At 41.9% G+C, this 14,742-nt stretch overlaps 1 protein-coding gene across 13 annotated transcripts in view; it reads left to right on the top strand.

Annotated features, from left to right (window-relative positions):
* FAM13A (family with sequence similarity 13 member A) overlaps positions 1-14,742 on the top strand; it is a 178,847-nt gene that overhangs the window by 130,938 nt on the left and 33,167 nt on the right. For 12 of the 13 annotated variants that reach the window (XM_068941542.1, XM_068941543.1, XM_068941544.1 and 9 more), the window contains 5 exons: positions 4,058-4,102; positions 5,921-6,100; positions 9,011-9,197; positions 12,784-12,860; positions 13,573-13,615. In XM_068941542.1, the coding sequence (XP_068797643.1) occupies positions 4,058-4,102; positions 5,921-6,100; positions 9,011-9,197; positions 12,784-12,860; positions 13,573-13,615 (532 nt within the window). The remainder of the gene's footprint in view (positions 1-4,057; positions 4,103-5,920; positions 6,101-9,010; positions 9,198-12,783; positions 12,861-13,572; positions 13,616-14,742) is intronic. The other variant, XM_068941546.1, reaches the window with a different exon arrangement.

The raw sequence follows: 14,742 nt of genomic DNA, 5'->3' as shown, positions 1-14,742 counted from the left end.
TAAGCCAGTTTCTTCTGCTTCATTCTTATTATGGCCTTTTAATACCAGGATGCTAATACAATTTGCTCGATAGAGCTTGAGTAGGAAAAGAGGAGAGGAGGTTGATATCGAACTGTTAATTGTTTGATTACTATAACAAGATAGCCCGTACATTGCAAACAGAGTGCAGGTATTGGATGACAGAATTCTCACTCAGATGCATACCTTTTAAGTTCACGGAGTACTAATTGGGGGGTGGGAGGGAATTAATGCGCCTAATGCTGATAGCAAATATCGCCTTCACATGCTTGAGATCAAAAGGGGATGCAAGAAGAGGCCATGAAGTAAGAATTCACCTTATACATGAAGCGAGATGTTTTCCAGAGCTGATAGGGCACCCCTGAAAGAGTGTGAGTGTTGCAAAAGACCTGAGTGAACAAGTTTAGAAAACACTGGGAAGTGCTAGAGATCAAACTTCCCAAAAAGAAATGCATGAGGGTCATAAGAACCAGTTTAGAAGTCTGTAGCACTGAAAACAGCTGTGTGCATTGATCCACATTTTGTGGCTTGCTCTCTGCAAGTGTAAGTCCCCAGCACTGGAAAACTTTACTGCTGCTGCCTGTTGTAGGCAGAAGAAGGAGAACCTTTAATTTATATTAGAAAGTGGCTATTTCTCAGTGTGTTCTGCAGCAGCTGCATAATTTAATAAAAATAATCCAGCTGTGGAGATAATCGACAGTACATATCAGTGAATCAAGCGCCCAGGAGGAGAAAATAATTAACCACAGCAGAACGTGAACGTTCATTGGGCAGATGATTTAATAAACAAAGGCACCATTCTGAGGCGGCTCACTGCACAAGAGGGCATGACAGCGAGGGCTTTTCTGGGCCCTGTTTGCCATTGCATGCTTTGGGAAGTATGACTCTGATGATGGAGTGACTTTTGCCAACCAAGAAATCTGGAAATCCACTCAGAAAGCATTGCCTATGTCTGGTTCCTGTTCTAGGCTGTGAAATCTTGACAGAGCTGTGCCTTTCCCCGAGTTTGCTAATACACTCAAACACCTCCTGCTCCATCCCCTGGCAGGCTGGACTTCTAAAGCTATTGTGTAAGTCTCTCCCCTCCACCAGGAGTGTTTTGGGTTTTTTTTCAGTGAACTTTCTGAATTTACAAAAGGTTGATGCAGAGTAAATAAACTACTTTAGCAGTACATTTTAATTAAGCTTCAAAATCAAATAGTGTGAAAAGCCAGTTATGATGGAATTAAAAGAAATTCAGTGTCTCTGCTTCAAAACCCCCATATTATTGAGAGATGAGGCCAATAAAGAGCATTAAAATACCACAGGACTAAGAATAAAGTAAATACTATTTGTTTTATACGGTCATGTTCACTATATAAGGAAGCAGTATCTACAAGAGAAAAAGGCCGTGTTAAAGCTTTTGTTGTCATCCATTCAGCTGGCATGTAGCTGTGTGCACACATCCTTCCTATTTATTGGCAGTTTCAAAATCACCATATTATTAGCTCTCTGACAAAATCTGTATTGTTTGAGTAGGGCTTTTATAGATTCCACAAAGTATTTGTTAAAATGATACGTGACATTATAAGTTAGCAAGGTTAATGAGTTAAAACAGAATCGGTGTTAGAAAAGCACATAGTTAACTGAGAATTAGACATCTACGGAAGGTATTTGGGCCTTATGAAAATAGTTGGCATTTTATTTAGTTACTTTTTGCAGCTTCATCTTTTATTTCCTCTTTTTACTACTTTTTGCTTAAAAGAAATTGCTGTGTGTTTTCAGTAATGATACAAATGTGTGGTTTGTAGGTAGCGACTGTTGCCCCTGAACACCCCGCATGGGGTTAACAGCATGAACTCTCACTCACACGCAGTTTATAGCCTTTCATTAGTTTTTTTATGAGAAACTAGAGTTTCCTTTTTTTGTGCAGTATTTTGTCGGAAATAAAGGGAAGAGCTTTTTCTTGACATTTTCTCTCTCATCTGATGGGCGTATACGCCTGCATCCTAGTAATGTTTTAAATAAATAAAATCTAAACAATCCCATCTCTCCCTCTGCTGTCACTTTCCTGACATGCAAATAGATTGAGAAAAAAGGTGTGATATGAAAAATGGCCCCTTTCAGTATCAGTTGCATGTAAATATTACAGAAGGTTGATACAATATTAACTTATGGCTACACATATGGGAGCAGTAGCAATCGGATGAATTGCATCATGTAGCGTGGTTTAGTGTACCACACTGTTATCTTATTTGCTAACCCATCTCCAATGGGAGGCCAGATGTAGAAAAATAGTTTGGGGATTGGAGGAGGCCAGGTATAGTTTATATAAGTGAACTGGAATGCAAGTAGGATGCTTGAAATGTGTACTTGGAATAGCAAAGCCATGTGATGGCTAATAACCAAGATGTTGCATACGAAGAGAAGGATCTTGCAGTTTTTATTTTCTATATGTAGGTTGCATGTCCGTAATAATAAGCACAGTAATTTTATAGTTGTTTGTATGTCTTCTATTCATGAATTCATCTGAATGACACAGCTACTTGAATGTTGCATAGGTAACATGGAATATGCTGGCAAATATGTGACTGCTTTCATGCTGTCCACAACTAGGGAACTGTGTCTGGGCTACAGATCAGTGTGGAGTGAAGTAAGGAAGGACTGGAAGGGATGAACCTGTGGTTAGGGTGCACTGGTTTATCCAAACCAAGATGGGTGTACTGGCTCACTGAAGTAACCAGAAGCGTATGAGAGACTGATCTGCAATTGGGCATCTGTGGGTTTGTACTTTACTACAGGCAGACCTGAAAAAGGAGTTAGGCTGTTTTGTGGTTTTTGTCAAACTGGCTGTAGTGGCCCTTCATTTACCCTTCTCAACCTTCATTTGCCTACCTTCCACCACAAGATACATTTAAAAACAATGGAGCCACAGAGTGGTTAGCGTTAGTGTTGCAGTTTCTTAACTAGCATTAGATCTATTTGGTAAAGTGTTTGGCAAGTGAAATATTCAACAGAAGCAGAGAAGAAATGTTTAGTTAGTTAAGGGATGCTCTTGTTGGACCTTCTACCTTGAAGCAATTTGTGAGAAATTCTTAGAGAATGAAAGAATTAATGGCTACTTTGGTAGAGCTCACATTTTGCATTCAGCCTGTCTCATAACCTGTCTACCCAGTGTCATTTTAGTGGAATATACAAGCCAGTTATATGACTAGTTCATCTGCTGATACAGGGATACATCCAAATGAAACTTGTAAGCCTCTAACTTTTTGGACTTAATGAAGATCGTAAGGGTGATGAATATGTGTAGAGTATCACGTGTTCCCTTCTCTGCAAAGCTGAGTTAACATGGGGGAAAAGGGAGCAGGATGGGATTTGGCTTGGCCAAACTGAATCTGGCCCTGTGCAGAGGGAGGAAAGCAGTTGACAGCTGTGCAAGATGGCACGTCAGCTTATTCAAAAGGTCTTTAAATAGCAAGCAATGACACCTAGAATTACGTTAGCTCTTCCTGAGCCCAAAAACAAACTGAGAGGGGAAAGAAGAGAGCATGTATGCTTATTCTTTAAGCTCTGAAGCAAAGAACATGGATATTAGAGAGCTGCAGGAGGAGAACAGTGAAATTGTTTTGCCTTTTTTTCCCAATGAATATTTAAAGGTTCCTAAATATTAAGTCCCCTTTCACAGTGTGTACATTTTCAAAGCAGCCTCAGAAGACAAGAGCTTTTGTGATGAGGCTAAAGCAACCGGCATCTGCAGAAAGCTCAGAAGGAAGCAAAAAATCTGCAGCGTGCTCAAGCTGAAATACTTTCTGTTAGACCTTGGCCTACTGCAAGGGAATGACAGACAAATTAATTCTTGAGGATATTGGCATTGTCCAAATGTGCCCTGTCACTGTAGGTGTAAAAATTCCTTAAGGGGAAAAGCTTGTGGCGTGCACATGCAATTGCTGTTGAGACAGCTCAGCCCTTCCAATCCTTTCTTAGTGCTGCAGAGAACAAGTGTTTGAAGACATTATTGTGATAGTTAGATCTAACTTTCTCCTGTTTTTCTTTTACACAGTGCCCACGTGTCACAAGTCAGTAGTAACATTCCTGCTACAGGAGAGTAAGTGTTTCTTTTAAAATTTTGTGGCTACCGTTTTTGCATATTGGAGCTTTTTAGAGTATTACTGGTTATTCTTTGATTTCTCTTCAAGGGCTGTTCTTACACAAACAAAAAAGACATTGTTTCCGAAATCAAAGCATCTGCAATGATAATAAATCACTTCTTCCTGAAAAATTCTCAGGTCTGAAGGTTCCTCGGTTTTCCCACACTGTGCCTGTGTTATTTCGGTTAGAGGGAACTTGCATATTTAGAGAAGCTCATTCTTACCGCGCAGTCCTCTCACTCATGTTTGTTTCTGCTCCTGTCCCAGGAATGGACGGGTCCTGATCCCATTGCGGTAATTGCTGTGCCGACATGAGCAGCAGAGCTAACAGGTTGGCTCCCCTGCCTGAATTAGAAGTTCCAAATGGTTGGTGGATTTGCCAAACCGATTCCTGTCAATATAGGAAACAGAGACACATTTGCCAAGTTAAACCATGTGTTTTTATGCAGTTGCTAAGATCTTTGACTTTTTCAGGAACTGCAGTCTCAGCAGACTACCACTATAGTCCATACTTAGGAACAGCTTGTGCAAATTCTCTGGAGGCTTCAGCCCAGGATACAGATTCACATACTCATAGCTAGTCAGTTGAAAATGAATCAGCAAATCCTGCACATAACTTTTGGGGAAGTGCTGGGTCTTATTAAGAAAAAAGCAATGGATACTGTGTCAGTCAGGTATGTTTGAAAAACTCGTTCTAGAGAACTGCAGACTTCTAAAGGCATGCAAGAAACAGGGATGGGGCAGGGATGGGTAAAAATTTGTTTCCAAACAATCTTTTAGTAAAAGAAAAAAAAAGAAAAAAGTCTATTTTAGATTTTACCCATAAAAAGAATCTTCCTCTGACTCAAGAAAGGAAGGAAGGAAGGAAATACTGCACAAAAATGTCAGTAGCAAAATGTAGGAGAGTCAGGTTGAAAGTTCAAGTGGTCTCACAGCTTTAACTGATGTAACTGCAGAGGCTCCCTTGCTGTGGCTGGTGTGGAAGCCCCCTTATCACCAGTGGGCACGATAGCGATCTCACAGCAAAGTCAGTCAGGAGTGGCCGTGTGTGCATTAATGGGGCAGGAACAGCATGAAAGCAGCATGAGGTCAGAACCAGATCCGTGTCTGGTCACTGAGTTAAGTGTATGAAGAGTTTATAACAAAGTGCTGTTGCCTTTTCTCATCCCCGTGAGACAGCAGTGAATCACCTTCTTGCAGATGATCCATTGCCTTCTTGAGTTTGGATTGCACAAGGGACCTGACTAATGTGAGCATGGTTAAGTTGCCCACATGTTGTTGCCCTTTGAGTTGTAGTCTTCCTCTTGAAAGTGTCATTTCCTAACAGTATTTTCCTTACGCCCTCCGTCATCCCCAACCAGTGACCTTTAACAAAAGGTGGGAGCACATGGCTCAGTTTCCAATAGCTGGAGTCTTTAGAACTGTATTTCAAATAGGGTTTTGTTAGGGTTGTTGAAGTGGAGGGTGAAAATTAGGCACTTACGTTTGTAGTTGCAGATGTAAATAAAAGTAGCCAGTTTACAGAAGGTTCAAGCAGCCCCAGAAATGAGCAAGGATAGGGTGATCTGGGAAAGCTCAGCTCTTCTGAAGGACCTGAACTTTACAGTGTCTGAAGATACTGGCTTAGCTCTTTGCAGATGCCTGTGGTCCCTAGCACGCTTTATACTGCTTTGCCATCCTGATAAAACAAAGCCTTCCAGAACACACACGTTATTTAATGTTGCAGTGAGGGAGCTCCAGCAAGTGTCAATTGACCTTATTTTTCGGCTTGACAGGTATTTAGAGAAGACAATCCGCTCAGCCGTGGAGCAGCATCTCTTTGATGTTCATGGCTCGGGCGGCCAGAGTTCAGAGGACTCTGAATCGGGAACATCTTCAGCCTCTTCTAATGTGTCTGCCAGGCAGAGGAGGCGACATCACAAAGAGCAGGAGGAAGCCCGGAGAAACAGAGACATGTACGATCCTGATTTGCTTTGGAAAGTATATTTGATAAAGTATATCTTAGTCATGTCTGCTGTCTAGGCAATGCTTGGTAGTTCGGTTATGAAATGCGCTGGCGCTTGCCCTGAGTTGAAAGCGCAGAGCAGACTGCTGTGCCTGTGCAGAGCTCCATCGCATCAGTTAGAGCTGTGAAATGTAGAGCTTACTAGAGGTGATGGAGTGGGCCAAAATGTGATAAGAAGCCAGTTCTTTAAAGATATGTAGTGGAGTTCTTTAATTACGATATTTGGAATTCTTTAATTGCAGTATTTGTTTTTTAGGAAAAACCCCAAACAGTTGGCCCTAGTGCCTGTAGCATTCTACTGAATAAAAAGATTGCTTGTAGATGCTTTTCTGAATTTAAAATGCCTTCAGAAATGAGACCAAGTTCTCCTTTTGTATGTGGAGGCACAGCTTATGTTCAGGTTTATTGAGGATCCCTGGGAGGGGCTGAAGTCTTCCTTTTGATTAATCAGCATTTTAAGTATTTTTATCCACCCTCTTACACAAAGGTCACACATGATTTAGTGGCAATTTTCATTAAAAGTCTGCCAAAGAGTAAAAATAATACCTGTTCCTCCTTTCTTACTGCTCTAGTTGTGGTATACGTTGTGTGGTATGACTATATTACCACCACAACCTTAACAAACACGTGTCCAAGGCATAGCTGTCTTTGAGGAACTGTAACTGAGCAGTAGGATTTTGTAAGGCCTTGATCTAATCAAAATCTAGCTTTAAGCTCAGGGCTAGTCCCTGCAAGGAATACGTATAGTTGATTGTAGTACTGGATTGCTAGGATTTCAAGTTGGATTCCAAAATGCATGTCTAGGCGCTCTCTGTTTTTTCCTGGATGCTGACTTCCCCAATCCTATTGGAGCTGCACCTATACCAAGCTGCTTTTATGTATGTTACATAGCCTTCAGTACCTCATGTGAATATTGCAGGCCATGCTACTTCCGAAAATGTGTTAATGTCACTATAGTGAAAAATCATAATTATGAAATAAGAAGGCATTTCTACAGATGATGAAAATATATTGCAAAGACGGACTGGGAGACTGGACCTTGCAAGTCACCAGGGTATCTGGCAGCAGGTCTGAAGTAGTTTTTCTTGTTTAGTAGCCCTGCTGACAGGCTTCTCAGGTAAGTAGGTCAGAGACTGACTAGCGTACGTGTTTGGAAGCATATAGTACTGCAGGGCTTTTTTTCCACATTGCATTGCAGAGCTGCCTTTAGAGCATTCTAGCCTATCTTGATGCTGGTTGTTCAGGTTCAGTCCCCAAAGCCTGAGCCAAAGATTTAAAGCAGATAGCAAATTTTGAATGCTGGCTCGAGTTCAAGTTGTTTTCCCTGGTTTCCTTAGGCCAGATTGCTGGAACTTCTGTGGATGAGTTGTCAAAATTCAGAATTCCTTTCAAAACTCTTTTTTGTTTTGATTCTCAGTGACTTCATCTCCTTGCCTTGTGATGGATCACAAGAGGATTTGTAATGTCACAAGATGGGACTGTAGTGTTACTACAACTATGAAGAGTGTTCATGGCAAAAACACGTACATGGACTCCCATGCTTTGCAGACTACATGATCTATAGGCTATATATATGTAATTGGTCACCTCAGGGGGTTGTGAAAATTTGCATAAAGGCCAAATGGATTATCCTATAAGTTTCATCACAGCTTTGTAATACCTCTTTGCATCTCTCTTTCAACAACAAAATCTAGAGACTCATGACCTAGAAAATCGCTGGAACTTTTTGTTTGTTTTCAGTATGAATGCTTTGTCATGCTGGCACTTTCCAGACGCTATAGAGTAACTGTTCTTTTATCACACAAGCGCAAGTCTAGAGAAACTCTGCTGCTGTTCAAGAAAGCAGACTTTGAAGTTGCACAGCACTGTATAAATTAGCTGCGGGACCATTAATGCTTACAACAGCTAGCAAACATTCCATTTTTAATGTCAAGTGTGAGTAGCCTGCCTTCAGCCTCTGGCAGGGTAGGACTGGAAAAGAATGAGATGCATTGTGTTTCTTCTGTTTCTATAATGTGGTGGTGCGTATGTATGTGTGTCTTCATTGATCGCACAAAGTAGAGAGAAGCCTGCTTAGCAGGTTGTGAAGGGAAAACTGCATGCCAAGGTATCCAGAAGGGTAACTGTGCAGGGAAAGATAAGTGTAAGGCAAGCTCCTGGAAAATGCACACAAACCCACCTAGGTCAAAGAGAGTCCCACTGATATCATGTGGTGACTTGAAGCTAGCTGTCCCATTTACTTCCCAGCACAGCAGGGCAGTCGTCTGTCCTAGCGGTTGTGTCGCTGTTGCGGAGATGCATTCGTTCTTACTCTCTTTTCTGTTTTGTGTAATTCCCAAATAAGAATGAAGCATTTCGCTGAAGCACCACAACCCTGCTCTTGCATTTCAGAATATGAGTAAGAGGGCTGTTGGTACGGTGTCGTGCACCAAAGGAGATCCTTGAACCACACTTGGGAATTACTTGTCTAAAATACGAGCACCTATCTCAAAAGAAAAAATGCTGTATATTCTCTATAAAAATACCACACAGCCAGGAGCTAGTGCACATTCCATTTGAACTCAGTGGGATTGTCCCTGTTGGCTTTAGTGGGAAGCAAATCAAGTCTCAAATGTTGATCCTGGCAGCTTTCTCCCCAGAGGTGTATACACCTGGCTTTTCACTCCTCAATGGGATTTAGCATTTCACAGTGTGTGGTGTTTGCTGCAGTAGGAAGAACCAGAGATACTGGTTTCATAGGGCGTAGAAGATGTTGCTGGAATTGCACCAGTCAGCATAATGCATTTCTCTATTGCTACCATAAATGTAGCGGGAGAATGTTTTAAACAACATCTTGTTGCAATGTCCCTTTTCTTTTTAGGGAAGTCGTCAACAAAGAGAACATTCCCTCTGGATTCAGCAATCTGGAAGACTGTATTCTGTCTGCTCAAGAGGTAGAAAAATTACCAGAGAACAGCTCCTCGTATCTTGGTGAAAGGAATAAACCAAAACGGCAGAAATCCAGCACCAAGCTTTCAGAGCTTAATGACAACCAGGACAGTCCTGTGGTAAGCCAGCATGCTCTACTATTTGATACCTAGTACCAGGGTGGGAAAAACTCATTCTGCTCCAGTGAACATCTGGTCTTCTTGGGTAGCCATTTATACCGATAGGTATAAGGTAGCTATTTTGGGTTATGGGGAAAACTAGATTGCATACTTGTAACCTTTGTAATGAAAAAACTGAGAAGCTTTGTCTGCTGTGATTCTCTTACTCCGTCCATAGCCATTCTCTTTCCACAACTGTTTGCTTATTTCTTTTATTTTCAATAGAGTATTTTGTAAGGAGAGAAGGGAAATAATTATTTTTCCTAGTCTTTCAGAGCTCTTGCAAGGAGAGTGGAACCTCAGGTGTAGTATCACATGCTTAGCTGGACTTTTATTTTTAAAATCATGCTAAGCTCTGAAACCATAGATCACATGTGACTTGTTGATAATGAGATGAAGAAGGTGTTTTATGCCTTTTCCCAGGAGACTGTATGTGTTACAGTGGTGCAAAGCACATGCAGTATTCAAAACACTTTTGAGTCTGTTGGTCTAAAAGATGATCCCTCTAGCCATCTTTTACTGGGGAGGTAAATGGCAGAGCTTTGCCAAAATCAGGAATGCTGTGGAATTTGCCCAGCAAGTTCTTGTGTGACCCTCACAGTAGAAGGCAGTTTGCCAACTGTAACAAGCAATAGAAAAAAAGGGATGCTTCCTCCTTCCCTCTCAACCGAGCCAGACGCTGATTTTAGTGTTGGCAGCTGAGGAACTATACTTTGCTTCAATGTAGGGTCTGTTTGCAGTGGCAGATGTGCTGTGCATCCTCTGTACCTGGCACCAACTGCGCTTTCACTGTTACTAGTAACCATGTAATGTCATGTGAAAAGACTAGCCCTCCCAGCTTCAGAGCATTTCCTTCGGTTACATTTGGCTGAGTTTCAGAGTCTCCTCTAGGTGAGTTCCCTCTTAATGTGACATTGTGTTGTGACTCATTTTGTTCAGATTACAGAACTGCCATGACGTGATGCTCTACCCTGTGCAGAGATTCTACAGAGAGGCAGATGTGGCTTCTCTCTGTGATAGAAGGAAGGCAAGATGCCAAGAATTGTAGACTGTGCTTCTTAGATTTAGTGCTCAATATCAGTAACCTACTCACATGTGATACTTCATGAAAGAGTACAGTCCTACAGACACACTCACACTTTGCATCTTTGCTTGTAGCAATGGAAAGGGACTTTAAGATAGGCAAATGTGAAGTGCTTACACTCTTTCTGGGCCCTTTCACTCTACCTGTGGAGTGTAAAGCAGCTGAAATGTGAATTTGGGGAAGGAAAGTTTGTCAGAAGCGTATGCTTTAAGAGGGTACATTGGAGACCTGAAAAAAGTTAAAGAAGGCTTAAAACATTATTGTAGGAAATGTTCTAAAACATTTCTCTTTCCCCTGGACTTTGCCCTGCCCCTCGCGTTTGGATCTCTTGAAGGGCAAAGGCTGAAAGGAACAAAAACTGAAGTGACCGTGCACAAAGTGCACTTCAACCAAGGTGACTATCCTGGTGAACGTGGTCTCCGCGTTTCTCTGCTTTGCTAGCGGAAGTGTCCCAGTGTGATTGTCAAACGGGAGCATCCTTATAAAACAGCTTGCAGAGAGCATGATGTTACTCTTCATGAAGAGCAAAGTTTGCTTTTTAGGTTTCCAGAAGTGCTCATATTTCATACTTGCAGATCAGAGACTTTCATCAGGATATAGCGTGTGTGATGGTCCTGGCTACATCTTTACTCAAGCGGTAGAAGGTATGCTTCGGAGAACCCAAGTTACTAACTCGGGGTATCAAAGGACATAACTTACACCTTAGCTTTTTCTAGTAGTGCTTTCTCGTGTAAACGAGTTTTATGACAGGAGTCCTAATGTTACATCTTCTCGCTCATCTTTCTTGAGTCTTCCTGCTTTATCAACAAAGCCTGAAAGAGCACGTAGGGCAGTGTGTGGAAATTGTCCTCTTAGATGTCTAATTGCATCTGACTCAAAGCATAAGTCAGCAGGGGAAAAACTGTCAGCTCCACTTACTCTCTTGAGCAGAACCAACCACTAAGCATTAAAAGTGTGTAACTGCACTTCAGAGACAAGGTAGCCAGGTACAAGTAGGACTTGAAGAGTCACGTTAGGCAAGGCTGAGGCATGTCCTGGCTGGAGTGACTGAGCTGAGTAACCTTACATGGCAGCGAGGTCTGGCTGCTGGAGGTGAAACAGGGGAGCGAGAGCTGTGGCCGCCCTGGGAATTGTGTGCGCTCGGCTCCTGCAGCCCAGGCCAGGAACCCCACTCTGCTCTTCTCACTTCCTTCCTCCTATTTAGAAGAGACTTACTGAATACCAGAGTAGAAAAACTCCTAGTTGCGCGCCCAAAGTGGCAACGTTCGATTTCCTGATTTCTAAATCTGGTGTAGGGTGTGCTTTGTTTTACTTTTTTAAGAATTGCTACAGTGATGTGCTCTCCAGTAACAGTATCAAGACAATTTTGAAACATGCTCCAATATGAAGGAACTCAGCACCTACCCCAGGGGGTGAAAGCATTGTTCACCTCTGCTTGCTTTTCCTTGTCTGTAGATACTAGATGATTGAGTCACTGTCAGCAGAAAGAAAGTGAACCAGAGGTGCTACTTATAAGTGTGGAGTATGTGACTTTGAGTGACACCAGGTTTTAAAAAAGCGTTCTAATTTAAATTAAGGGTTGGATTTTCCCATGAGTTTCACCTACAGAAAGCCACATTGAGTGCTGTTCCCTGTGTGATGTGCAGCACATCATTTGGTTTATATGCCAGGGTGAATAGTTCTGTGTCTCCATTCTTCAGCACCTTAAAAAAAATTAGAATAAAACAAAAAAACTACCTCCTAGCTTGGAAACCAAGCAATTCAAGCAGACAGTATGTTTCATTGTTGAGATAATGAAGAAAATCATTCCTATAAAGGCTGAAACCAAAGACCAAAGTCTATTCTGTAGCAAGCAAAGATGTATCAGTTTGGTTTGTTTTCACAATACTTTCTCAGGCTCTTAGAGAACAACAGCATTAGTTGGTAGCCAAGAAAATTTAGAACAAGTCGTCATAATCAGTAAAATTTCTTGTCCTGCGTTCATGTTAGCATAGTTTACGTTGCCTCTGTGCATATAGCAGTCTCTTTGTGCTCCTGATGTCCTCTGTCCTTTTGAGAACAGACTAGGGAGTGGTTTGGCCAAGGAGGGGAATATTTGCAAGATCAGGCTGAAGAGTGCTGCTGGGAGTGCTCTGGATTGCGTACCTGCTCTTACAGGACTTGTACACATCACAGAATTGCTGTCTTGCTCAAGGTGTCAGTCTGTATAACGGGCACTGTAGGGATATTATGCTGGGATATTCTGTCAGACATTTCAAGGTCATCTTATGAAAGAGACAAAGACAATGTGCAAGTTTTTTTTGCAGGTTGTGGGCAAGTTTTGTTTTGTTATGAATGTGTAAAAGGCAGTACTTGTTTCTAGGAGTCCTGTTGGGTACTTCTGTATTTGATCTGTTCAGTAGCCTGCAGCTTGAACCAATTTCTTTTATGTGTCTTACTGTTTTAACATTTGCTGTATTACAGAGTATGGAAAGCTTTAGCTCATCCAGACCTATAGACAGAACAGGACCTGATGACATGGAAATTTTATCTGAAGAAAGGTGATTTTTTTAAAAAAAATACATATGGTTAAATATATATGTGGCTATGGCACAGCCAAAGAGATCTTCCACCACAGACCATGAGGGTAACAGCTATGCAACAGAACAGCTTTACCCACCATGTTAACTTCAAAGTAGAGCAGTATAGAGGCACTGGGTATGTTGCCTGGGCTCTGTCCAACACCATACACCACAGTCTCTTTTCCCCACCTATTAGGAACAGCACTGAAGATGGTGATGGTGCAGACTTGAAAAGAAGTTGCTTCTAAGCATCTGAACAGAAATACAGTGTGCACAGGGGAGTGCAGAGCAACAGATGCCCATCCCACATGGTCTTTGGGTTGGGACTCCAACCCTTTTCTCTGCACTTCCCTCCTCTGCAAGAGCTCTGCGGCTCCACTCTGCTTACCAGAGATGAGAATTTCTCTCCTCAGTTATGATGCACGTTGGGAGAGTTTAATTGGTTTGGAATAAGGGCACTGGAATTAAATTCCTTTGTATTTTCCACGAATAGGTCCTGAGAGGAACAAAATAGATACTATAGCAGCTTGAAGTTCTGCCACCCAGAATGTCCCCTCATTTGCTCAGTGTACTAGCAAGTGTGCAACAGTAGCCAGTAGCCGTGCCTAAAAACCTGTGTGTGCAAAGTCCTATTTGTTTTTGTTACAAGACAATCTGTTTTTATATTTGTAATATGTTTCTTTTTTTGTAGCAAAGAAAGTGAAAACGATGAGGTTTTTTTCAGGCACTCACAGGTTGGTATTTTTTTTTTTTTTGAGTTTCAGTTTTGTGGGCTCTAAATGGGCTGTTTATTCTCTACGGACAGGTAGTTAGGCATGTAGTTCTGTACTCAAAATGACATTCTGTCACTCCTAGAGAAATGGAGCTAGCGTTTGCTTTTTCTGTCCCTCCCTCCCTCCCTCCCTCCCCTGTCCTTTTTGATTTATAATTCAAAGAGTGTCTCAGACATGGAGAAGTCTGAAAGCATCTGCTTCAGTCCCTTCAATCCCTTCCTGCCAAAAAGGAAAGAGTCACTGAAGTCAGCAATTTGGTCCAAGTGACGCTGAGTTCCCTTATAATCATTGCTAACAGGGCGTGTGACCGATTATCTCGCGGTATAGTGAGATTAACTTGTCTCTCTTGATTTTTCTAAAATAATTTTGGTCTTTTATGTATGATTTCCTAGCGTGTCCTGTCATCATTGAGCATACTTGTCCACGATCACTTGTCTTACAAAACTGGATCATCTTTTGCTTCTCTCTAAGGGTTGGTGGTTGGAGTGGCTGCCGACCGGAGGGGAAAGGAGGAACGTTTGGTGTTTATGGTGACTGCTCCTTCCCTGTACTTCCCATTTTTACTCTACACCTGCCTCCTGCTTTCTCTTTATGGGGTTTTTCACCTGAGCAATCAGCAAAGAGAAGGTTGAGTTGGGTTAGGTGACCAACTTTGCAGTCATCAATTCATTTGATTCTGCTGGAAATAGTGCTAGACAGCACAGCACTTAAAATATTAGGAAGAGCCTGCATGACCTCTCCCTCAATTGCTGTACCATTTTTAGAGGGGGACTATAAAACAGCTGTGGACAAAGTCTCTCTGGCTTCTCTGGCCATCCGGAGTTATCTGAGGGCTAACAGTATTTTTAAACTAGCCTCTTCACAGAGGTTTTTTTTTTTTTAAAAGCCACTATGCGTTACCTTTGTAAGACTTTATTTTTGGTAGGTATTACTTTCAACTAGCAGGAAAGGTAGAAGAGATTATTTGATAATTGTTGGGCTCAGCTCAGCTGTGTTGTTGCAATGTAACCTTGTGGGGAATACTCAGCTGTGGCTTGGATGACTGCTCTGACTGAGTTTAGCCAGATCTCCTGCTTTACTCCCAGAGG

Source organism: Struthio camelus, chromosome 4, assembly GCF_040807025.1.
Source record: "Struthio camelus isolate bStrCam1 chromosome 4, bStrCam1.hap1, whole genome shotgun sequence".
NCBI classification, from domain to species: Eukaryota; Metazoa; Chordata; class Aves; order Struthioniformes; family Struthionidae; genus Struthio; species Struthio camelus.
This window is presented reverse-complemented; position numbering and strand designations above follow the sequence as displayed.